This window comes from Syngnathus leptorhynchus, chromosome 5, assembly GCF_054491065.1.
Source record: "Syngnathus leptorhynchus isolate UIUO chromosome 5, UIUO_Slep, whole genome shotgun sequence".
In the NCBI taxonomy this organism is placed as follows: domain Eukaryota; kingdom Metazoa; phylum Chordata; class Actinopteri; order Syngnathiformes; family Syngnathidae; genus Syngnathus; species Syngnathus leptorhynchus.
The window spans coordinates 17662980-17686775 of NC_141199.1; the positions used below are offsets into that span (position 1 = coordinate 17662980).

Sequence of the window (23796 nt, forward strand, 5' to 3'; positions counted from 1 at the left end):
GGTGAAATGAAATGCGTGCTGCTGACGCGCTCTCCATCTGCTGCAATTACACAAGACAAGGTGGAACGCACACGATGAAGACCAAGACCATACATGAGGAGGAGCAATGACTTCCTGGATGATGGTGGTCGGTGAGGGCAGGTTTGGCAGGGCAGCTGCAGGCTCTTGGCACGTCCCCACGTTGCAAACGTGCTCATTAAGAAGCAACCGGCCTACACGCGTGTGTGTTGCCATGGAGGGAGGAAAGGAGGGAGGGAAGGAAAGGAGAGAGGGAGCGAGCGAGCGCAGCCTACACGCCAAACAAAGCCATGAACATTTAGAAGCGCCAACGCCAACTCACTCTCGCACACACACGTGCACATAGACCAGAGAGGAGGAGGAGGACTAGCGTGAAGAGGAAGAAAAGTTCGCTATTTTTATGCAAGCATTCTTAGGACTCCGCCACTCAGTATATCGAATAATCACATGTGTGTATTCATTTGTGTGTTTGCGCACGCATGTGCGTCATCTATGTCAAATGTGTCCATTCATGTGAGACTGTATGAAATGTGTGCGCGCGTGTCCATGCATGTGTGTGCTCATTAAAAGGATGCGCGCGCATGTGTAGGTGCTAATCAGGTTTGGATCGGCTGGATTTTGGCGTGAAATCCGATCGATACGCACTCACTTGAATCCAAGCGAACGAGTGCGGCTTCCGTCGCGATGCTCCGCTACGTGCGCTCGCTCTCTTTGCTTCTGTTCGACTTTTTTTTTTTTTTTTTTTTTTGCGCTCACAAATTGATGAATCGCTCCTGTTTGACTCGCAGTGATGGAACGCGCCGCCGGTGAATCGACCCGCAGGGTAAGAAAATCTCGATGAAAAATGAGCCGCCTGCGCGCAAACACACCAAAAGGGCGCAGCGCACCTTTTTGACTTGACACTTCCTCTCCACTCTGAATTCCACGTGGCCAGCAAGATTGCACCTGACTGGCTGCGTTATTGTGTCATATTTGGTCCGTTGAATTTCACAACACCTCTTTTAGGATTTCCAACGATTTTCACTGCGGTTATTGAGACATTCTTTATTTCTTCACATATCCATCATTCAACTTTCATATCCATGACAGCATAAAGAAATGGGTACCCAAGAGAAGCTAAATATAAACAAGGGGCCCAGACACACACACACACACACACACACACACACACACACACACACACACACACACACACACACACACACACACACACACACACACACTCTCAACCCAGCTAACGATGTAAATATGGATTTAATTTGTAAAAGATGGCTAAAAAGATGTTTTTATCTGCTTGGCAAGCTAGGAAAAAGCCTTTCCCGTCCAGATCGAACACAAGACGTTTGATGGACGGACGCTGCTCGCTCGCTCGGGGCGAAGGCGGCCTCCCCGCCAGCGAGTGTCGTAAATCTGCGGCGCGGCGCGACGTCACACCTGATGGATGGAGCGGTCACCGCTGCTGCTTGCCGCGGAATGTGCGGGGGGGGACGATAGACTCAAGAGACGTACGTGAGAATCTGCGGGCTAGGGTTAGGGTTGGGCACAAAAAAAAATAATAATCTGGCCGATGACTAATTAGGTCTCGGTTTGTGCTCATGACGTCATTGATAGGTAGCTAACCCCAGTGTTGGTGGTGGATCGGACACGCTTTAAAAAAAATGAGAAAGCAGGAAGGAGACGGATTCCTTCTTTGTCAGCACAAAAAAAAAGAAACTTGACACGGTGAGTTCGATTCCTGCATATAAACGTGTTTGACACGCACACACACAAAAAATAGACACTTTCGCATTCCCCGTCACCTGACCCAACTAACCAATCAGGAGCTAGCAGTTTATGCAGACGCAAGTGAATGAGTAAACGTCACTCATTTGACTTAAAGAATACATTTGACGTAGATTTGAAGCAATCAACTTCTTTTTCATCCATTTCTCAGCTTTCCACGACTAAGACGTTTCCGTATGCTGGAGGCTGAAAAGCGTCGGCATCTTCATCGATCGTCCGTCTCGCGGCGATGGGATGGACGTGTGTTTGTCTCGAAGACAGAAAAAAAAAAAAACACCGTCGGTCAAGAAGACTTTTTCTCAGCCTTGTAATCACCGCTAGTGTTGCGCTGGCAAGAATGAAGCGCAGCGTAAATCTTCCCGGGAGCTTCTCGTAGATCAAGCGGCCCGAATCAAAATGTCGGCCGTGATGGACCAACTGCCGTACGGACGTGAAAAACAACCTGCCACTCCATTCAAGCGACTTCACCATCACAAATTTCTTTGGACGTTTGTGGCGGGTTCTCCAAGATATCCTCCGGAAATGATTTGGGAACTTTTCCAATTGTTTAGCAACCTGCATATTACGGCGTTTTACTTTCCGGACCTGGATTTCCCACATCTGGATGTTTATTTTTAAAAAAAAGTCTTCACTTGATTGAAGCGTCTTTATCGAAGGCGCTAGATTGTCTTTGATTTCTCCGCCACGTTCAGCGGAAATTGCAAGGCACATTTTGCCTTCTGAAAAAAAGATTGTCTATCGGTTGTCTCTCTCTGAATGTCGGATGACGGGCGGGCCTGAGGCCTTCGATTTGCTGCCCACGTTTTAATAGTTGATGAGCTTGTTATTTGCACGCCGCCGCCGTTTGTCGCTGCACGGCGACAGGTCGCAAAAATGACTGTGTACAGCTGTAAAAAGGGCGACCATGTTGGGAGTCCATTTGTGCTCCTCGGCTCCCCTGAGACTTTCCGCCAGACAAAACTGCTCATTGGACGCGACAAGTCCTCCCGACAGGCGGCCGGCCGAATGACGCCTCATCAACTATTGAAGCTAAAACCGCTCGTGTGGATGTGCGCGTGTGTGTGTGCGAGAGAGAGATTCACATATATTGATATAGATTTATATTTATATATTGATTGGCTGTTTGATCTGGGACGTCACTCGGACACTCCATTAGGTACACCTCCATTTTCAGGTGTACCTAATCACAGGCCACTTCATTAGGGAAAAATCGTGGTCAAAGTTCAAATGAAAGTGAAAAGTGCCACACCCGCCCTCACCCCCACTTTTTGATTGGCTGTTTGATTGGTGACGTCATTCGGACACTCCATTAGGTACACCGCCATTTTCAGGTGTTCCTAATCACAGGTCACTTCATTAGGGAAAAATCATGGTCAAAATTTAAATGAAAGTGAAAAGTGCCACACCCAAACAACCCCCCACTTTCTGATTGGCTGTTTGATTGGTGACGTCATTCGGACACTCCATTAGGTACACCGCCATTTTCAGGTGTTCCTAATCACAGGTCACTTCATTAGGGAAAAATCGTGGTCAAAATTTAAATGAAAGTGAAAAGTGCCACACCCAAACAACCCCCCACTTTCTGATTGGCTGTTTGATTGGTGACGTCATTCGGACACTCCATTAGGTACACCGCCATTTTCAGGTGTTCCTAATCACAGGTCACTTCATTAGGGAAAAATCGTGGTCAAAATTTAAATGAAACTGAAAAGTGCCACACCCAAACAACCCCCCACTTTCTGATTGGCTGTTTGATTGGTGACGTCATTCGGACACTCCATTAGGTACACCGCCATTTTCAGGTGTTCCTAATCACAGGCCACTTCATTAGGGAAAAATCGTGGTCAAAATTTAAATGAAAGTGAAAAGTGCCACACCCGCCCTCACCCCCACTTTGTGATTGGCTGCTTGATCTGTGACGTCACTCGGACATTCCATTAGGTACACCGTCATTTTCAGGTGTATCTAATCACAGGCCACTTTATTTGGGAAAAATCATGGTCAAAGTTTAAATGAAAGTGAAAAGTGCCACACCCGCCCTCACCCCCACTTTGATTGACGAGTGAGTGACAGACAGCGTTGCTGCTATGTAAGCTGACACACGTTATGCCGACATTGATGTTTTAATTTGAAATTTGTTGGATTGTAGTTTATCCAAACAACAACAATTATGGTGTTATTATACCGAATGTGTTTGTGTTTGAATAAAAGGTTGAAAAAAAATCTATGCCGACAGATTAGATAGATAGATAGATAGATAGGAAAACACCGCGTCACCATAGCAACAACGTTATATATCTCCTGGCCAAATTTATCCAAGCCGGAGGAGGAGGTGACGCCTGTTTAGTGTGTGTGCGTGTGTATTTGTGTGAGTGAGGGGGTGTCGTGATGCAAATCGTCCTGCTCTTGCCGTCCACAGGAGGGCGCCAGAAAACAAGGTCACGCTTCTCTTGAGCGCAGGTTCCCTCCCCTCCTCTTCCACAGAATGGAATCACAAACAACGTAAAGCACTTTTGTTTATTTATTCATTGCATATTATGACCAGCATAAGCGTATAAAGAGGAGCATTTACAGACTCTCATAATGGACATTTATATCATTTTGAAATACTGCAGTAAGCGTTGAGCCAGGTCTCGCGTCATCGGTCCCACTGGCAGACGTCCACGTTAGCGCCAGGGCTTAACACGGCGCGTTTGCGTCTGATTGTTTGAGCTAAGGGTAGAAAAATAAAGACCTTCTTTTAAAATATGGCACAAAAGCTGTGGGGAGTAAGGCGCCGCTTGTTTTCTTCATATTCTCCTTCAAGGACAAAAAGCAGGAGTCGCTTCACACAATCTTCAGGTTCTTCATAGATGACTCCAGAGTCTGTACAAGCAACCGTAATTAGTTTGACAACATACGTCATCAGGGAATTTTAAATCATTCACACTGCGGAAGCGAAGCGCCGCGGCTTCTGTAACGATACACATAAATCGCTCCCGAGTACAAGTCGCACCCCGGGACATACCATGAAAAATACGGTACATATCTATGACATACAGTCCTCAGGTTTCATCGAACAAAATAAATAACACAATTTAAATCGCACTTAGAAGTAGATGGAGTAGTAGTAGTAGAAGAGCCAAAGATGCATTGCACGCATCCGTTCCGCAGTTGGAGCAAAGCGCCCGTCGGTGTGTGTCTCACCTTGACATCCCAGATGCACAAGCCTCCATCCATGCCAGTGGTGCAGAACTTGGCGCACTGCTTGCGTCCTCCTTGCAGCACTGAGATATGACTAAAAGAGCAAAAGATGAAATGAAATGTTCATCACAGCTGGCCCTTTTAGCTCCACCCCAGAAGAAACACACATTTTTTTTTGCTCACACGCACCTGATGCTGTTCTTGTGCAGCGTGTTCAGGTCTTTGTCGGTGATCTGGGTCTCAGAGGCACGGCGGTCCAGGTTCTGGAAGCGCTCCCTGGCGCTGATCCCCTTATGGGCCGCCTGCTTGGGGACATCCAGTTTGCCTCCGAACGCCAGGCCTCCCTTGGCGGCGTCCAGCACAAAGAGCATGGGGCAGCAGTCGTGGCCCTGGAAAAGAACGTTATTCTCGGCTACCGCGTCACGCTTGAAACCGTGACGCTCGGCGCGTACTCACGGCGGCGACCAAGCTGCTCTCGGTGATGAAGGTAACGCACAGAAGAGGGAGCGTGTCGGACCTCAGGCTGCTCACGCTGTGGAATTTGAAAATGTTCAATTGTATCGCTTAGGATTGCATCACTTACTGAATGGAAAACAACGGGAAATATTTAAAAAAAACGATTTAGGCAATTATGAAGTAAAAGACATCAAAGTTGACTGACTGTATGTAAGATAGAGAATTCAACCCCAAAAATAAAAACGTGGGCAATTGTTAAACGAGGTGGCAAAAGTAGATGATGAAATCTTACGTGCTGCTCTTGCCGCCCTCTGCCACCGACACGGTGGAGTCGTGCGATGTCCAGGCCAGGCGGTTGCCCGAGTCGGAGAAGCAGACGCTGTGCACCCAGCCGCCGCCGCCTGCCGCCCCTGCGCCGGGACCGTCGGCTGCGGAGCCCCCGGACTCAAACAGCATCTCGCCGAAGGGCATCTTGCTGCCCCAGGGCGTGGGGCTCGGCTTCTCCTCCACCTCCTTGATGTAGGCCGAGAACACTCTGCCGGCAGACAATTTGTGCCGCAAAAATAAAATAACCTCAAACAACTGCCAGAAACAAGGTGTGCGTGTGTGTGTGTATTTACTATTTATTTTTGTAGATTTATTTAGCATTTATTTATTTGTGCCTCAAAGAAGACGTTGTTAAATAGCCTCAATGCTTGCGCCATGCACTCCAATCCTGTGGGTGGCAGTACTACAAACAACTGCCAGAAACAAGGTGCGTGTGTGTGCGTGTGTGTATATGTCTGGAGTATTTTTTTTGTATCGTTATTCATTTTTGTATATTTATTTAATTTATTGATGTCTTTATTTCTTTCTTCATTCCTGAATTTGCTTTCCTGAACTTAACCACCTGTGCCGTATTTCATGTACGTAGTTGTTTTCATTTCAATTCAATGAAGTTCTGCCAAAACTTGACCGGCACATTCTTTGGTTAGCTAGCGTTTGCTACCTGCACTTGAAGTCACAGGATCCGGCGGCCAGCAGCACGTTGTTGGGGTGCCAGTCCAGGCTGAGGATGGTGGAGCGGATGGGCTTCTTGATGTGCTTGCACACCCACCTGCGGGAACCATGACATTATCAGATGGAGCGAATTTACCCAATGACTCATTGAGCTGCTCGGCTCCTGGGTTCCACGAAAGGTTCTGGTCGCAAGCATAGGTTCTTGTTCCCAGATGTTTGCAGAGAGAAGTTGAATTGACTACTCCTAGTCCAGAGAGCAGGGGCTAGTCCCCAAATAATTGCCGTCCCCAGAGTGTGTGTGTGTGTGTGCACGTGCTAGCTCACCAGTCGTTCTCCTGCTCAAAGTAGCAGATGGAGATGAGTCGCGAGCCGCTTCCCACGGCAAACTTGTTCTCGCGCGGCGACCACTTGACGCAGCGCGCCGCCCGGTTGATGCGCAGGATGACCAGGGTGGGCTTCCAGGCGCCCTCCTTCAGAGTCCACACGTACGCGTTGCGGTCGGCGCCGCACGTCACGATGCGGTTGCTGTCGGGCGCCCAGTCCACACCTGCCGAGATCCCAGTGAAGATACGGCCAAAAGGTCGGTGGCCGCGTCTCACCTGTCACTTGGCCGTTGTGCTCTTTGAGCTCGTGAATCTTGCTCCACTTGCTCCCGTCCTTCTTGTAGATGTGGACCTCGTGGTTGTTGGGGCAGATGGCCAGCTCTGGGGAAAACTTTGCTTCAGTCCAGCTCAGCCTTTCACTTGAGGACGGAGCGGGAAAACTTACGGGTTCCGTCTTTGTTCCAGGCGTGGCAGCTAATTGGTTCCAGCAGGAAGCTATGGAAGGCCATGGCCAATCACAGAACAACACTCAAAGCCAAGCAGGAAGTGCCGCGTGAGGAATCTGCTGACACACACAAAGGGAAAATACAACCTCATTCACTAACAACTAATATGCTTTTTTTGGGGGGGGGGGGGGAACAAAATACTGCGTTTTGCTCTTAATATCATATAAAAAAAAAAAAAAAAACTACTCTACAGCAACAACAATCTTCCTTTAATTTGACTTCACTGCAATGTTTTCCCCAAACAAACAAACAAACAAGCATGACTTAAACATGAATAAATAAATGAGTTTGAGCAGGAAGACATGGCAGAGAAGAGAAATCAGGAAGTTGCGCAAGGAGGACGCTGGTGAGCAATCACAACCAGAAGAAAACGGAACTGGGGACACTTTGAAGAGAGGAAGTGTCTCGAAACTATGTCCGTTTTCGTTTTGGGGAAAAGCTCAAATAGAAACACATGTTCCATTACTTCCGTGGCTTGGCACAAAAGGCGTGAAAGGGAAGATGGACGTTTGAACTCCGTCTTTTGATCTGAGACGAGCACGCCGCCCCGGTTCTTTTGGTGGCGCACTGTCGACGTCCCGTGCAAAGACAGGAGGAAGATTTCATTGCTTCTTTTGTTTGAAAACGGCTTGTCTGACTCTCTTTTGATCATCATAAACAACCGAGGCCATTTGGCCTTTATGTTGATTTACTTTGATGGAGTTCACATTCAGGCGCCCACAAAATAGAACCCAACTCACCGAATTTTTGGGATGTGAAACGCTGTATAACCTGCGTGCATTCTGAAAATGCTCTTCAGGATGGGCGTGTGGAATTTATGCAAATCTCGTAGTTCTCAAAGATTTTTTTATTAGGAGCAAGTTTGTTAGTTTGAAAACTTAAAAAAAAAAAATCAACATTCCTATATTATTTACAAACAAATAAGCTTTACTTTCAGTCAGTTTACAGTTTCTAAATGTTTTCGTTTTAGTTTTCTTAACAAAAACGTTTATTCTTTTTAACTTTAGTTTTGGTCATTTTGCTAGGTTTTTTCTTTTTGACTAAAATAACTAACCAACCAGGAAATTCTACGATTTATGTGATCAACAATCCAAATAAATATTTTTTTTTAAAACAAACTGGCCGCGAATTTGCGGGTGTCCACTGCATAACTTTCGTCCCCCCCCCCCAAGACATCGACTTTGATTTGACCTGGGTTATCCGTCAGTTTGACATCTTTTCCTTCTCAGAAAAGTGACAAAAGTGAAGACGCCAAACTAAAAAGTCCGGTCCCGTTAACCCCAAACAGGAAGTGAGCAAGACAAGGCACCAATATGCCACTTGTTTCACATTTGCCTTTAGTAAAGTCCCAGCATTTTCGCGACTCACTCACCCGGAGGGAAGCAGCAGAGGGTGTTGGCTTGGCTTTGCTTTGCTTTCGCGGACTCTGGCCAGTCAACACGAACGCCAACGACGACTGAAGCTGGGATGCAAGAAAAAGGAAAAAAAAAAAAAGAAGAGCCGGGGGAGGCAACAGGAAGTGAGAGCAAGAATGGAAACTATATCGGTGGGGCTGGGCGGAGGACTTGACGAAACACAACCAAAGTGAGGGAGGGAGGGGACCATTGGTTGCTGTTTTTTTTTTTTTTTTTTTCGTTGCATAAAGTCTTTGCCCCTCCCCAAAGTCATTTTGTTTCCTCAGCGAGCGAGCCAGACAAAATTATCCTTTTTTTTTTTATTCTAAAATGGTCGTGGAATGCGGTCAGTGTTTATCAGCATGAGGAATTCTAAATAAATTGTATGCTTTTTTTTTTTTTCGTTGCAAAATGATAGTAACATTTTGTGTTTTTCGTCATGTTTGCATTGGAAAGGACATTTTTATTCTTGCGTGATAGAATTAAACTGCATTTAAAAAAAATGAGGGAAAAGTGTCAAGAGTTTACATGTGTTTGTCAACTCTAGTCCTATCCACTCAGCACCCACACGTTGAAATGTTTGAGTGTCCAATGAAAACCACACAACTCCCAACTTTGAATTTGCAGTAAAGTGGAATATTCCCTGATAGTTTTCTTTTGAACACCGTCTCACGTGACCTTGTGCCTCTTCCGCTAAAGCTTGCACACCTTCCGCTTTCACTTCCTGTCAAATGAAAATGTGCTAAGCAAGCACATTTGCATAGCCATGAGCAGAGAGGGGGGAACAAAAAAAGACAACAGCGGCCCAAGTATGGTGTAAATGCATCTGAACTTTATTTCAACTGGCTTGATACAGACAGCCTCCATCGTACTTGAGCTCGGAGCAACTAGTCGCCATGGCGACGCGAGCGAGAGAAAATGTCCGTCAGCTCGACGCCGCGCTGATATATTCGCGCGGAGGCTCTCCCGTGGTGATATTCAGTCGGACTTTTATTCATATCTTTTTGTGTGTGATAAAACTTAGCTTAGTGTTGAACTTTGGAAGAGGCTCGAGAACATAAAAGACACACGAGTCACACTTTTTAATAATACGGAACCTTCTCCCTTCCTTTCACAACTTCATTTAAAATCAAACGGCAGCAACTCAAGAAAAATCAACAGTGATGTCACACGTCAGTTCAGTGTGTGTGTGTGTGTGTGTGTGTGTGTGTGTGTGTGTGTGTGCGTGTGCGCATGTGTCACGGCCTGATCAGTGCTTCGGCGAACACTGGAAAATGCGCGCATGTGTGTTACTGTCGGGCGAGCGTAGGCGAGGTCAGGATGTCTCCATTTTGTTTTGCGTTCCCAAAATGTCTTCACATGATGCGCAGACCCTGGATAGATGCTTCTAGACTCTGAGGAGGGGAAAAATAAAGAGATGGCAGTGAAAGCTCGTCATGCTGCGTGCTTGCTGCACACAATGTCTACCTCCAAGTGGCTGACGTGCGCTCCCTCTAGTGGAGGTTCACGGAATGAATTATTCCAACTGAGCGCTATCACTAAAGTGTTCTTACAGGATTGTATTAGCACCCGACTGTTCAAACTGAGGTTCAATTCATCTGAGCCCAATTGGAGCGTTACCTTAAAGTCCCAGATGGTCATGGCGCCGTCAATGCCGGTGGTGCAGAACTTGCGGCAGTCCTTTTTGTCTCCCTCGTAGATTGACACTTGGCTGTGAAAAGGCAAAGCGTTGGCGCCATTTTCAAGGCGGACATATCTGCAGCGTGGTCGACCTACGTGATGCTGTTCTGGTGCAGCGTGTCCACCGCGGTGTTGCGGTCCTCGGCGGTGGCCCTCTTGTCCATGTTGCGGAAGCGCTCCATGGCCGAGATGTTCCTCTGGATGCTCTGCTTGGGCAGGTCCAGCTTGGACACCAAGGTCAGCGCGCCACCGTCGTCGCAGCGGAACAGCACGGGGCAGCAGTCGTGGCCCTGGACGCGCGCCATCGTCAAGCGTGTGCTCGGACGGAGCAAAACAAAAATGGCCAAGCGCGCGGGCGGGAGCTTACGGCGGCCACCAGGCTGTTCTCGGACACGAAGCAGACGCTGAGGAGAGGCAAGAACTCCGTCTTCAGCTGCAAAGGACTGAAAACAACAAACGCGTGCATTTAGTCCAGCGTGGAGATCTTCACAGTTTGAGCCATGGTGAAATAACATTGACAAATAATACAATCACGCGCAAGTCGGCTCGGCATACCTGGCCGTCTTGGAGCTGTCCACCACGGTGAGCGTGCTGTCATGGCTGACCCACGCCAGGCGGTTGCCCGAAGCCGAGAAGGACACCGAGTGGACCCAACCTCCTCCTCCTAAATGAGCGCAAATGTTGTTTGTTTGGCAAAGGCACGCAAAAACGGACATCTGAGGGGGTGGGCGGGGCGTGACCTGCTCCTCCAAACTCTGCCAGGACGGCTCCAAAAGGCATCTTGCTGCCCCAAGGCGTCGGGCCCGGCTTTTCCTCCACCTCCTTAATGTAGGCCGAGAAGACCCTACACGTGGCAAAGACAAACGAGGTCACGGCGTTGAAGGTGCGAAAGCGACGACAATCTTTTGTAGCCACCTCACCTGCACTTGAAGTCACAGGATCCGGCTGCCAGCAGCACATTGTTGGGGTGCCAGTCCAGGCTGAGGATGGTGGAGCGGATGGGCTTCTTGATGTGCTTGCTCACCCACCTGGATTTTCAAAATAATAATCATAATAATACAGGGGAAATGTCGTCGGGCTCAATTGTTGTCCAGGTTTGGTTATTTGAACATTAGCAGTTGTGGAGTCACTTTTGGTCGACAGCAGAGGGCGCTATTGCCCAAAAAAGATGGATGAAAATGAACGGATTTATCTAATTCGTAATATTACCGTGTTTACATTACATAGAACATATTCTTGCTAAGGAAATGTGAGCATTTAGCTCACCTTTAGGTTCCTTTGGGGATCATTAATAAACTTTTAACAATATCTCCACAAAAAAAAAAACATTAATAAACTTTTAACAATATCTCCACAAAAAAAAAAATGAGGTCAATCAGGAGAGCACCTTCATCTAAAGGGCCACCATAAGATTTTGGCTTGCTCACCAGTCGTTCTCTGACTCAAAGTAGCAGACAGAGATGAGGCGCGCGCCGCTGCCCACCGCAAACTTGTTCTCCAGCGGGGACCATTTCACAAAGGTGGCCGCCCTGTTGATCCTGAGGATGACAAGCGTGGGCTTCCACACGCCCTCCTTCTGCGACCACACGTAAGCGTTGCGGTCGGCGCCGCACGTCACGATGCGGTCGCTCTTCGGGGCCCAGTCGATGCCTGCGGAGAAATTGGCGTGAGAGCGAGAACGCGTGAAGGCAAGAAGCTCAAATGTGGCTCTATTGACGGTGATAGCTCAGATGGATGGATGGATGGGTGGGTGGGCAACCTCTTGTCAACTACCTCAAAGGTCAAGTACCTGTAATGTGTCCGTTGTGCTCCTTCAGCTCATGTGTCTTAATCCACTGGTTGCTGCTCTTCTTATAAATATGAACTTCATGGTTGTTGGGACTGATAGCAATCTCTGCATGGAAAGAAAAAAACAACAGCTCAAGGAGAGAAGATCTCAGCAACCAGCCAAACCTGTTTCCCCCCCCAGTTGGAATGACACATCTTAAGGTGTTGCATTCAAAGAGGATGAGGAAAGGCCAAACTGACGTGTCCTGTCGCGGTTCCATGCGTGGCAGGTGATGGGCTCCAGCAGAAACTGATGAAGGGACATCTTCTCAGGGTGTGGTCCTTCAATACGGGGCTCTCCGCTATCACAAACACAATCATTTGATGACAGCCACCAGCAACTTTTTAATTACCATCAAGTGAACTTTGCCTCCCGTCGATAACCAACACGCCACGCTTGGCAAATGTGGAAAATTTGCTTACATGATTCTTTTATTACGTGGGACACGAGCGTTCAAAGTGACGTTGGACCGGTTAGCTTCGCTAGCTAAATTAGCTCATTCTCGACAACCCATTTTCGCCCAAAAGACAACTAAATAGAGGCCCTCGTTTTCAAGACTTCAGATTGCGGCATATTTATGTGGTGAATTGAATACAAGTGGTAGCCACGCGCTCTGAGATTCGAAAGGGTCGCTAGCTCAATCGGCTAGGTAGGCCCGACGACGGTGTTTTCTGTCGAGCAATACCTACTCACCTCGTCCGATCCTCGGCTCTCAGTACTCAAGTTAGCCGGCAAGCGAAGCAGCTCTAGCGGCGATGGCGGGGAGGAGAAGGGGGAAAAAAATCAACGACCAGCACCGGGGAGTCGGACGGGAATTCGCGGACTCTGGTCAGTCGACACGAATTCGTCCGGGAATGTTTGAGGGGAATATCAAGACGGACGACAACGACGTGCGCCCGGGAACATCCGGCGGCTGAGTGAGCGACAGCTAGCTTAGCCACATCACGCGAGTAGCCAGCCCCGCTACGGTCAAGTGAAGAAGACGCGTGCACAACCGGGCAAGCGGGGAGACAGCGCCACTGGTGTATACGAAAGGAATTGCATATCGGTAATTAAAAAAACAAAAAAAATCTAGGACTACAGTGAGAAGTTCATTTGATTTTAGTTTTACCAATAAATTTGAAAATAAAGTTAACCGGCCTCGGGATGACAATAGTTTTGTATTGTTCATTATACTTGATGTTTATTTTGTTTTTAGTTGTGTGTTTATATTCAGGGCATGTTGCTTTGTTTTTATTACTGTGTTTCGGAATTTGTTTTGTTCAGCTTCTCATGTTCATGTGGATTAATAAAATAGTGTAGTTTTTTTGGTTTGTTTACTTTGCCTTGCTAATAACACATTAAAATGTACTTGAGATGCATTAAGACATTTCATTAAAGTCTTGTTTACTTCACAGTACTCATATTGAAGTCTCAACCTCATATGCTGCTTCTTATGAAATTCTTTTGAAATAGGATCCTAATTAAGACTGTTGATTATTTTAGTCTCAGTTTCTGTTCTTGCAATGTGATGTCCAGAACTGCGGTTTTTCACAGGTCTGGAAGCGCATCTGGACTTTAAAGATCCACCTGCAAATGTTTGAGGATCACGTGGATCACCGCGGCGGATTACGAGTTCAGGTCTATTTGCGGCCAGCTGAGCCCGGGCGTCACGAGCTGGCCAAGCTATAAGGCGAGCGCGGCTTTTCTAACCAAAGCGCTTTGCCAGGCGGCGTCGGAAGCAGCCCTGCCGGATGGCCCGGGATGCTCGCAAGTACCTGGCCTCCTTCTTCTCAACGCCCTTCCGGCGGAAGACTGAGCTGCTGGCCTACTTGTTTCTGTGCGTGTCCAAGATGCCCTTCATCCCGCCCGTGTGTGTGGCGGGCGGCAAGGCGGAGGGCGAGGCGGGCCAGGCGGCGCCCCCGAAAGAAAGCGCCTCGGTGAAGGAGCGCTTGGTGGTCAACCTCAAGCAGCTGGGCAAGAAGAGCCGCCTGCCCGCAGCCGCCAAGGAGCCGTCGGAGCCCAGGAAAAAGGGCCCCTCGTCGTGCCGGGGGCAGCCGGAGAGCCTCCCCGCCTCCAGGACCGGGGAATCCTCGTCCAAGTCCCGTCAGGTCAGTTTGGAATCCTATTTTGAAAATCTAATCCAGATTTCAAACCATGTCAAGCTAACTTGAAGTCTTAGTTTGCAACCAGCTTTCATTCCAGGCGTGAAACGTTCTGAAACCTTAACACTGCCTCCAAAACCCACCAGGTGAGGCCCCGAGGCAAAGCCCGACCGGAGGAAACCCGTTTCACGCTGACCCTGACTCCAGAGGCGGTCCTGCTGCTTCAGCGACGCAACAACAGCAGCAGCAGCTGCAAGAAGGCTGTTTCCGGAAGCGTCCCGGACTCCAGGCGAGCCAGGGGGGGCTTCCAATCGGCACCGTCCCACGGCCGGGCGGCGGCGCCGCTCAGGACTCGCTGCGACGTGAGCTCCATGGTGAAGGTGTCGCTGCTGAACGAGCGTCACCGCTACGACGACGTGGAGTACGAGGACGAGGGCGACGGCCAGGTGGATCAGCGCGTGGTGCTCAAGTGCACCGAGTGGCTGCGGGGGCTGGAGAAGGCGCCCGTCGGGCGCAGGAAGAGGGCCGGCGCCAAGAGCTCTTGACCCCCCCACGACATTCCGTGCATGCCAGAGCCAAACTCTCCTCCCAGTCTTTCATTTGTCATTTGTCAGCTCACATGATTGTTGCTGATCTCGTTCACGTTGTCATCATGTACTTGCACATTTAACAGTTTTGGCCACAAATGAGAAGTCTCATATTATTATCATCGCATAGTTTGTCTCCCAGGAGTGCTTTTATTTATTTTTTATGAAGCAATCCATGTTGATTGGTATCCTTGGGGAAAAAAAAAGTAACAAAGACTTGAGAAGATTTGCAGCAGAAAAGTTGCACAACATTTCAGCAATATTTTTGCTGCTGAGCAAATAACATGAATTATGGAAAAAAAAAGTGTTTTGCATACAAAGCAAACGTTTGAAATGGTCTGTGTCCATCAAACGTCTGAGTGTGGCTTCTGTCACGCTAAGAAGCTTGACAAAGTCTCGGACGACGGATTAGCGCACGCTCGCCTCCCTGGTGCCCGCTGGGAGCGCGGGATTAGCCGCCGCGCAGTCAAATGTCCCCCCCCCCCCCCCCCCAACACGTGCTCTCGGGCTGTTTAATGAGCTCATTGGCTGCTGGTGTTTGATAAATAAATGTGTCTATCCTTTGAGACTTTGTTGTGTTTTGATTATTTTCTCCAATTTAATGTCTGGTGTCAGCAAATCTTTTGTTTTTTCTATAACGTGCCACGGGGCTCCAGGAAGCGCGTCACCCGGGCGGGCGGGCGCTAATTAAAGACTGGCTTTCACTTCCATCGGTTGATCCTGCGCAACTGGACGTAGGCCAGGACCATGCAGACCACGATGATCCCCAGAAGGGCCACCTGGTTCTGCCAGAAGCCCCACGTGGAGTAGTCGATGTCCATAGTCCAGAGGAACAGCTCGCCCGGGACGCTGCGGAGGGCGCAAATGAGAACAGGGAATTTGGGCTCCCTTTTTCGACTTGCGGTTCTCCTCACGTGGTGGCGTTGCTGTAAAACACCTGTCCCTCCATCTCGTTGATGAACGCGGCCTGGCCGACAGGAACGAAAAAAAAACCAGAGGTCAACCATCCACCAGCGGGACCGAGACAAACGATTGTTTTGTGAGCGGGGCTCTTACGTTGAGTCCGTATCTGAAGATGCTGACCCACTTGAGCCAAGAGAGCCAGCTCAGCATGGCGTTGAGGTTGACGAGGTAGCCGCCAAACACCTGTAAAGACGGCACAAATGGGGCGCCAGCCAGGAGGCCCAACGGACGGCGCCCGCGGAGCGCTCGGCGCCAACCATCATGAAGACGAAGGGAAGCGCGATGAGGATGTTGGCCATGGCGAAGGATGACACGCTGGCCGACACCAGGAAGGCCAAGCTGACCCCCGCCAGGCTGACCATGGACATGGTCAGCGCAAAACGCAGGAAGGCCACCAACGCTGACTTCAGTCCTGCACGCCACAAAAAAATGAATGAAAGAAATAGATGATTGTCTACAGTTGCTCTTGGTCAGAATAAAATTCATATAAAATATATATGGAATATAAAATATGTGGAAAATTTGTATATTATAAAAATATTTGTATCTTATAAAAATATTTGTATATCAAATATATTACATTATTATTATTACCAATATAAATTATTAAAAATATATAACAATTTTAGATATAAGATGATATAAAACATATGATTAAATATTTGTAATTAATAAAATAATAGATGTGGTTTTTTTGTTTTTTTTTAAATGATAAATGTTTGAATTCCAGGCCGAACATTTGAAGGGTTTATTTTCCCTTCAATGTATGAACCCCAATAAAGTTTTCACACGCTCATCATGTACCCATCAGGTAGTAGGCAATGGCGGAAAAGGTAAAGATGGGAATGATGCGATTGGGAATGAGGTCGGCGAAGATCTTGGACAGGAAGTAGACAGACGTGCGGTAGTAGCCGCTGGAGTTTTCATGGCTGTGCAAATGAAAAAAGAAGCAGAGGTCAGCTTTCTTTTCTCCACGTCGACGTGGAAGGAAATGTAGAAAACTCGGATGACATGAAGATGGCCCTCTCGTTGATGAACAGCTCCACGGCCGAAAGATTCCCAAACACCATGTTGATGATGAGGAAGAAGAACGCGCCGCTCCTGCCCACAGAGGTTGACATCAAAAAATGGAAGAAAATAAATACAATTACATGAACAAAAAAAACATAAAACAAAATAATAAATAAAAATACATCAAAAGAAATAAAAAACGATCATAAATAAAAATACATCAAAAATCTTGCTGATAATTGTGGCGACATAAACGCTTTTGGTACCTGTTCTGCAAAGCTTCGGGCAGCGTTAAGGGCATTTGGAAATAAATGAGGCCCACCAGGACGGCGAAGAAAATATTGAGCGCCAGTTGAGCGTACGACGTCTGCGGGTTCCTCAGCGTGTTCAGCGCCGTCCTGCCGCACAGCACGCGCATCTGCGTGATAAGCCAGGTTCATTAGCTCCCGTTTTGCCTTTGTCGGGGTAAACTTGAATTTTTATTTGGAAATAAGGTCGACTCGAAAAGCACCATTTTGGCTGAACTCCAGCGAAAGGCTGACCTGGTAGAGGAAGGAAGTGGCGTAATCGGCCGTCTCTTCCTGACCTTTGACCCCGCCGGCGACGCCCAGGCTGATGCGGTCCAGCTCGCGCAGCACGTCTTGGCACAGCTGCGAATGGAAATACTTGACGGCTAGCAAGTTCTTGCGCTCACCTGTTGGAGATCAAAAGTCACAACATGACGTCAACTGCATTTTTGGCTGGATTTGCTCCAAAAAATGATTTGGTTGATCTGCCAGGAGCAAAGCAAACATACTTGTATTCATTTCCTCAAGGGTGGACTTGGCTTCGCCGTTGGTGATGTCCATGAAGAAGTCAGCGGGGTTGTCAAAGGACTCAATTTGGTAGCCTGGAACAAAGCGGCGATGTGACGTAGCTATGCGCCAGCGTTGGGGGGGGGGGGCGTACCGAGGTCGGTGAAGTACTGGAGGGTGCGCTGGGCCGGCCCCGCATACACCACCTCGCCTTTGTGCATCAGCGTCAGATGGTCGAAGCATCGGAAGATGGAGAAGCGCGGCTGGTGGATGGAGAAGATGACCGTCTTGCCTTGCCGGGATAGTCTGGAGGTCAGAATCAATGATGGAACCATATTTGGGAAATGTTCTGCGCTGGTGTGTGTTTTGATTTCGTTTTAAGAATAAAAAGGTGATTTTTCTTCATTTTTCAAAACAAATTGAGGGTTTACTGTGTTGTATTTATTTTTGTTTTATTTCAGGTATTATTAGAATTAGAAATATAACTAAAATAATAAAATAAATTACATAATAATTATAAATCATCTATTTTTTTATTTTTAAAGGAAATTGAGGGTTTACTGTGTTATATTTATTTTGGTTTTATTTCAGGTATTATTCGAATTAAAAACACAACTTCTTGAAATAATATAAAAGAATAAAATAAATGATATCATCATTAATAAATCATTCTAAAAATGAAATGGGCACAACCTATTTTTTATTTGATCCATCGACGGCTTTGACGAGGTGATTTGCGTACTTGTGCAGTAGCCCGATGATGCAGTTGGCCGTGTTGGAGTCCAGGCCCGTGGTGGGCTCGTCCAGGAAGAGGAGAGCGGGCGAGGTGATGAGTTCCATCCCGATGCTGCAGCGCTTCCTCTCGCCGCCCGACACGCCGCGCAGGAACTCTGTCCCGATCTGCGTCATCGACGTTTTGAGCGCCTGCTTGACAACAATGAAAAGTCATTTGGGACAACTCACAACCAACCTTGGTGTCCGCGCAGTCGTTCAGGCCAAGCTCGTCCAGAATGGCGTCCACTCGTGCGCGCTTGTCGGCCGACGAGTGGCGTCGGGGGTCCAGACGCAGGTTGGCGCTGAAGCGAAGGTTCTCCCGCACGCTCAACGTTCCCATCAGGATGTCATCCTGGGATGTGTGCAATGAAATGCATTCAATAAAAAACACAACTGTGTGCGCGACACGACTCGCCACGTACCTGGACCACGTATGCAGAACTGAGCCTGAGGTCAGAGGTCACAACTTTGCCATTCACCAGGATGGTTCCTTGCCGGAGTCCGGCGGGATCTTTTCTCCCAGCGATGACATCCAGGAGGCTACGGAATCAGGCTCAGGAATTAGGTAAGCAAGTACACAGCGTACGCCAGTTCCTTTGCTAGCTCTGGCGAGCGTGACAAGGCAAAATGTTTGAACTCACGATGTTTTGCCGCTTCCCGTGGCGCCCATGATGGCGTTCATCCCGGGTCTCATGATGTCGCTGCGACAACAACACAGATGTTCCTTTAAAAAATGAGCTAATATATCGTTCATATATATTCATACGTGTATATAAACAAACAATAAGTGGTGTTTTTGATACATATATAGTAGTTGTTTTTAAATTACCCAATTAATGTAAATACCTTATTTTCCGGAGTATAAGTCGCAGTTTTTTTCTTAGTTTGGTGCGATTTATACTCAAGAGCGACTTATAGTCCAGAAAATACGGTAGTTACAATACAACGTAATATTTCCAAACAATTGTATTTTGCAACCTAAAGAAAGCAACTTTCATTGCTATTTTAAACAATGTTTGCTTCGCACCTACCTGACATTGTTGAGGATGTATTTTTCCGGCCGTTTCTTTCGACACCACCTGCTCTCCGGGATGCAGTAGTGCAGGTTGCTGAAGGTCAGCGTGGGTCCTCGTTCTCGGACGTAATCGTCCAAGGCAAACACGTCCTGCCGCTCCTTGCTCATGATGGAAATGTGACAAGTCGATGGCGGCGTTGGATGTTTTCATGGCAAGCACAGAAACGTGCGAGCGGCCATAAAAACATCTTTCGCTAATCTTTGGACTCTCCCTCACTATCAGACGTGAAAAAAAAAAAAAATGACAGCGTGAACTTGAACTTTCCATGCACTCAAAATCTAATCTCAATGACTGTCATCAAAGATGCAAACATGACAGAAAGACTCACTTGTATTCATTTGACAATCTTAATGTTCTTGTATAGTTTGCCGTCATGTTGCAGCGGTTGAGACCTTCCACCAAGATATGGCCTACAAAAAACGAAAGCCATCTCATAAAACCAAATTGTGAACGTTCATTTGAAAAAGTGAAGATTGCTTTAATAGTAATTCAAGTGATTGATTAAAAACTGGATCCAATCTAAGTATGTTTTCCTGCATGTTCTGTTAGTCCAAGCGTCACATCCGGAATGCGACATATTTCATGAAAAATATAATGAAATAGACTTTTGTTAATGGCATTGTTTGTGTTCACGTACAATCATTGAGAAGGGTTGAGAATAATACCATTTTAAAAACAAAAGTTTGACATGGCGCTGTGTTGCTACCGTTCAGTCCCCAAAATGGGTCCAACAAATGTCCTCGTTCCCACGACACCACCACGTACCTGTGGCGTCATCTGGATATAAAGGCCTTTTATAAAAAAATACGTTTAATCGCCCAAATCGACTTCCGCCAACATTTTTCAATAAGCAGGGGGAGTGGACGCTTTCCACGGCATCCTGCTGCCCCCTGTCGGTCATAATGGAGTAAAGACTGGCTGAAAAAGGCCAGTCTCGTCGTCGGTGTCATTTATTTCTTGACCAATCGCAGCTCAGTATTCTGCTAAGCACGATTGTCACCGTAGCCAATCGCCTTTCGGAAAGGACACGAGTTGGGCGGGGCTAAAGGCAGAAAATCTTGTGTTGTCATTCTAGTGCGGTGGTGGATGTGTGGGGATTGTCGAAGTAGGGCGGACAAGCCGACCAACACAATGCGACTCTAGCGGCGCTTATCCGTGTTTCCCCCGTCCCCTCTTCGCGCTAGAGGCCCGAGGAACATTTTTCTCTCCCGCAAAGTATCGAACAAAAACCGCCGAGGACCGGCGAATCCCGGCGAAGAGGTTGTATACGTCAAGCGGCCGGTCGGACGGACGGTCGGTCGGTCGCTCGGGCGGGCTAGCGTCGAGGCTAACCCGTTAGCCATGGAGGAAAGGAAGGAGGAGGGAGAAGCCGAGATCCAGGAGCACGGCCCTGAGCATTGGTTCTCCAAGTGGGAGCGCCAGTGCCTGGCCGCTGCCGAGCAGAGCGAGCCGCTGGGCGACGAGGAGACGGAGCAGAACCAACAGAAGCTGTGGCACCTCTTCCAGAACTCTGCCACGGCGGTGGCGCAGCTCTACAAAGGTACGCTCCGTGATGACAGACGGGTGGGGAGGGGGGGGGGGGGCAAGAGAAGAGAGAGAAAAGTGATGGGGGGGCATACACAAAGGACACCGGCCAACGCCTCTGTGGATCTACCTTTAAATGAACGCCGGTCCCCCAGTAATTCTCCATTAGATCTTTCATTGTCGTGTTGGACATATCGTTGCCATGAAGCCTTTCTTTCGGGCTCGTGTCGGATGGCAACTCGACGCTAACGTTACCCGGTTGCCTCCAGACGGCCGCCGTTTTTTTGTAGTGGAAAAAGTGGAGTTCCAAAGATGCACGTAGTCTCCAAAAGTGCAATTATATGATCGCGCAGCACGTTTAGAGGCCCTCGCCTGTCCCCCCCCCCTGGATCCTAAGCTAATGCTACTTAGCGGTCATACGTGCTAAGCAGTGAGGAACTTGGCAACCCTTGTCCTCCCTCCTCCCGTCTGGTCTTCTCGCTGTGACGTGAAAAATCGAAGTAAGATCAGTTGTGAAGATGCATTGGCGTCGGCATTGCATAAATGGCTGAATTCTTTTCCCCTCACCCGCCGCCGTCCACCACAGTCTGCTCCATTTGTACACAACTTGGCAATGCAGCCATTTGCCTGACTGTGGTCTGTTTTTGGAAATCAAGTCAAAAGGCCCATGAAAAAAAGTTTACAGTTGCTTGCAAGTCGTCGAAAGCTTAAGAACACCCCAAAATTTAGTGTTATGCTGATTTATTTTGGGCCCAAATTGTCGTTATTTGCTTTTTGTATACAATGAAAGGAGAAGAACAACGAATAAACGTTTTTTATTTATTTTAAAGTTTGTGAAATGTGATTTGCAGACAGAGAATGTCAGCAGCAAGGCCTTTCGCTCTGGGTGCCCTTCCAGAACGCAGCCACTGCCGTCACTAACATGTACAAAGGTGGGTAATGACGTCCTTCAAAAGAGTTGATTTCTTTTTTTCCTTTTTTCCCATCCCCAACAACCGTCAAAAGGAGCAGTCGCGTCATTCCGATTGATTTTGAATGCGTGGCGAAACACTAAAACCTAGAAAGCTAGCGTTGGCAATGGGATGTCGAGTCAAATGAGCGCTCAGCTTATACTGGCTTCACGTTCTGTGGTGGTGCTTGCTTGTAAGAACCTTATTTTGGTTGTTACCCAGAGAGCATGGAGGCGCGCCAGCGCAGCTACGACCTGGGGATCCAGATCGGCTACCAGCGCCGTAACAAAGAAGTGATGGCCTGGGTGAAGAAGCGCCGGAGAACCATCCGGCGAGAGGACCTCATCAGCTTCCTGTGCGGCAAGAACCCCCCTCCCAGGACGACCCGGGCCCCGCCCCGGGGAGCCATGGTGGCCGCCAGCCGGCCGCCCGAGACGGGCAGCTCCGTGGAGACGGACTTGCAGCCCTTCCGAGAGGCCATAGCCCTGCACGGTCAGTACGGATACACTTTAAAGGGAACGTAAGGAGCAGCTTTGCTTGGCGGAGCCCTCCGTCTAGCTGGCAGATCATCCCGGCTAGCACACTGTAGACGTCATAATCAATGCAATGAACTCTTGGTTGTTTCCAAACAATGTTCACGCATCAAATATATCAATCGTACATAGTTGATAGAAGGAAAAGGTTTCATGCATGTGGACCTTTAGCTGACGGAGTGAAATAGGGACGGGGCAGAAATGGTGCTAAAAGAGGCCAACATGACAAGTTACATACTGGGTGTTGTCTTGAATGGAGATATAGACCTTTGTACCTCGTCCAGGTCTCAGCGGCGCCATGGCCAGCATCTCCGTGCGCTCGTCGGGCCCGCCGCCCGGCTCGCCCACCCACCCGGCGGTGGCGCCCTCCCACGGCAGGCGCCGCAACGGCCTTCACGACGTGGACCTGAACACCTTCATTGCCGAGGAAATGGCCCTCCACCTGGATTCGGCCGCCAACCGCAAGCGGGGCGCCGCCCCCTGCGGCGAGGTCATCACGGACTCGCCCACGCATAAACGCAACCGGATGCTCTGAGCGCCAAAGAGCGGCTGCAGAGAACTGAAACTCGTCCGGCCCCTCAAGCGCCATCCTAGCTGCATTGCTACGTATGATAATCGTGAAATAGACTTGATTTGGACACACGCCCCATCGTCACCGGCATTTTGAGTCCCCGTGCGTGTCCCATTACTTTTGGTTACCAGGCAACACATATGCACTATTTATGTTTGCACTCGTGATGACATTGGAAGTAACCCAACACACATGCTCCTACCCCGATGTTTTTGTTTTTTTTTTTCAATTCACACATGCTTTGTGATACAATCTTTATGTAATGTGTGTAAATAATAATAAAAACACTTGGTGCTGTTACTATATGTGGTAAATATTGTAAAGACAAAAAAGGAAATGAAACCGGACATGTCCATGTACAATAAATAACCCATTATGCCAATAAAGGAATTACAAGTGTGACACTTAAGTTGTCTTTTTAGTGTGAGTCCGCACAGTTCTGCAAAAATAGTAACACAGTTCAAAGTTGTGTGGCACCCTTGTAAAAAAATAAACAAAAAAAACAGGCAGAAGACAAAATGACCTAAAATGGCTGTTTGGAATCAAAATGTGTTACTGGGTAAAACACACAAATAACAGACAAAAGATCTTTTGCAAAAACACTGATAGAAAAGAAGTGAATGAAGTGTTGAAACAGCACCCTCGTGTGGCCACTCGGCGTTGTCACTGCAGCGAGAAAACAGCACGTGAGATCCATTTCTCCGCGTTTTGTGGCCATCTTGTTCTTTCCGTGTTTATAAACAGACGATCGATAACATAA

At 48.0% G+C, this 23796-nt stretch overlaps 4 protein-coding genes and 1 pseudogene across 7 annotated transcripts; 2 read left to right on the forward strand and 3 right to left on the reverse strand.

Annotated features, from left to right (window-relative positions):
• Positions 1-4303: 4303 nt before the first annotated feature.
• LOC147057476 (actin-related protein 2/3 complex subunit 1B-B-like) lies at positions 4304-8783 on the reverse strand. Of its 2 annotated transcripts, none has more exons than XM_085912957.1 (10): positions 8640-8783; positions 7207-7323; positions 7038-7142; positions 6763-6985; positions 6428-6535; positions 5732-5974; positions 5440-5515; positions 5173-5372; positions 4987-5077; positions 4304-4665 (listed from the first exon to the last, which is right to left on the reverse strand). In XM_085912957.1, the coding sequence occupies exons 2-10, from the start codon at positions 7268-7270 to the stop codon at positions 4627-4629; spliced, it is 1149 nt and encodes a 382-aa protein (XP_085769083.1). In that variant the 5' UTR covers positions 7271-7323; positions 8640-8783; the 3' UTR covers positions 4304-4626. The 2 variants fall into 2 exon arrangements, with proteins under 2 accessions (XP_085769083.1, XP_085769084.1); XM_085912958.1 differs by having other exon boundaries at positions 7207-7326.
• A 688-nt stretch (positions 8784-9471) lies between these two features.
• On the reverse strand, positions 9472-13125 carry LOC147057477 (actin-related protein 2/3 complex subunit 1A). Its single transcript, XM_085912721.1, has 11 exons — positions 12863-13125; positions 12370-12470; positions 12131-12235; positions 11769-11991; positions 11262-11369; positions 11082-11185; positions 10897-11005; positions 10709-10784; positions 10438-10631; positions 10282-10372; positions 9472-10055 (listed from the first exon to the last, which is right to left on the reverse strand). The coding sequence occupies exons 2-11, from the start codon at positions 12431-12433 to the stop codon at positions 10017-10019; spliced, it is 1113 nt and encodes a 370-aa protein (XP_085768847.1). The 5' UTR covers positions 12434-12470; positions 12863-13125; the 3' UTR covers positions 9472-10016.
• A 554-nt stretch (positions 13126-13679) lies between these two features.
• On the forward strand, positions 13680-14798 carry LOC147057478 (uncharacterized; annotated as a pseudogene).
• A 528-nt stretch (positions 14799-15326) lies between these two features.
• Positions 15327-21417, reverse strand: abcg2b (ATP-binding cassette, sub-family G (WHITE), member 2b). 3 transcript variants are annotated; one of them, XM_085911499.1, is made up of 17 exons: positions 21113-21417; positions 19787-19868; positions 19414-19673; positions 19024-19083; positions 18805-18922; positions 18579-18734; positions 18351-18508; positions 17763-17914; positions 17611-17703; positions 17357-17508; positions 17081-17232; positions 16815-16904; positions 16608-16732; positions 16061-16215; positions 15897-15986; positions 15755-15807; positions 15327-15689 (listed from the first exon to the last, which is right to left on the reverse strand). In XM_085911499.1, the coding sequence occupies exons 3-17, from the start codon at positions 19563-19565 to the stop codon at positions 15542-15544; spliced, it is 1854 nt and encodes a 617-aa protein (XP_085767625.1). In that variant the 5' UTR covers positions 19566-19673; positions 19787-19868; positions 21113-21417; the 3' UTR covers positions 15327-15541. The 3 variants fall into 3 exon arrangements, with proteins under 3 accessions (XP_085767625.1, XP_085767624.1, XP_085767623.1); XM_085911498.1 differs by lacking the exon at positions 21113-21417 and adding an exon at positions 20224-20993; XM_085911497.1 differs by lacking the exon at positions 21113-21417 and adding an exon at positions 20096-20229.
• hapstr1b (HUWE1 associated protein modifying stress responses b) lies at positions 20334-23445 on the forward strand. The gene is made up of 4 exons (XM_085911500.1): positions 20334-20998; positions 21834-21914; positions 22155-22424; positions 22750-23445. The coding sequence occupies exons 1-4, from the start codon at positions 20800-20802 to the stop codon at positions 22998-23000; spliced, it is 801 nt and encodes a 266-aa protein (XP_085767626.1). The 5' UTR covers positions 20334-20799; the 3' UTR covers positions 23001-23445.
• The last annotated feature ends 351 nt before the right edge of the window (positions 23446-23796 follow it).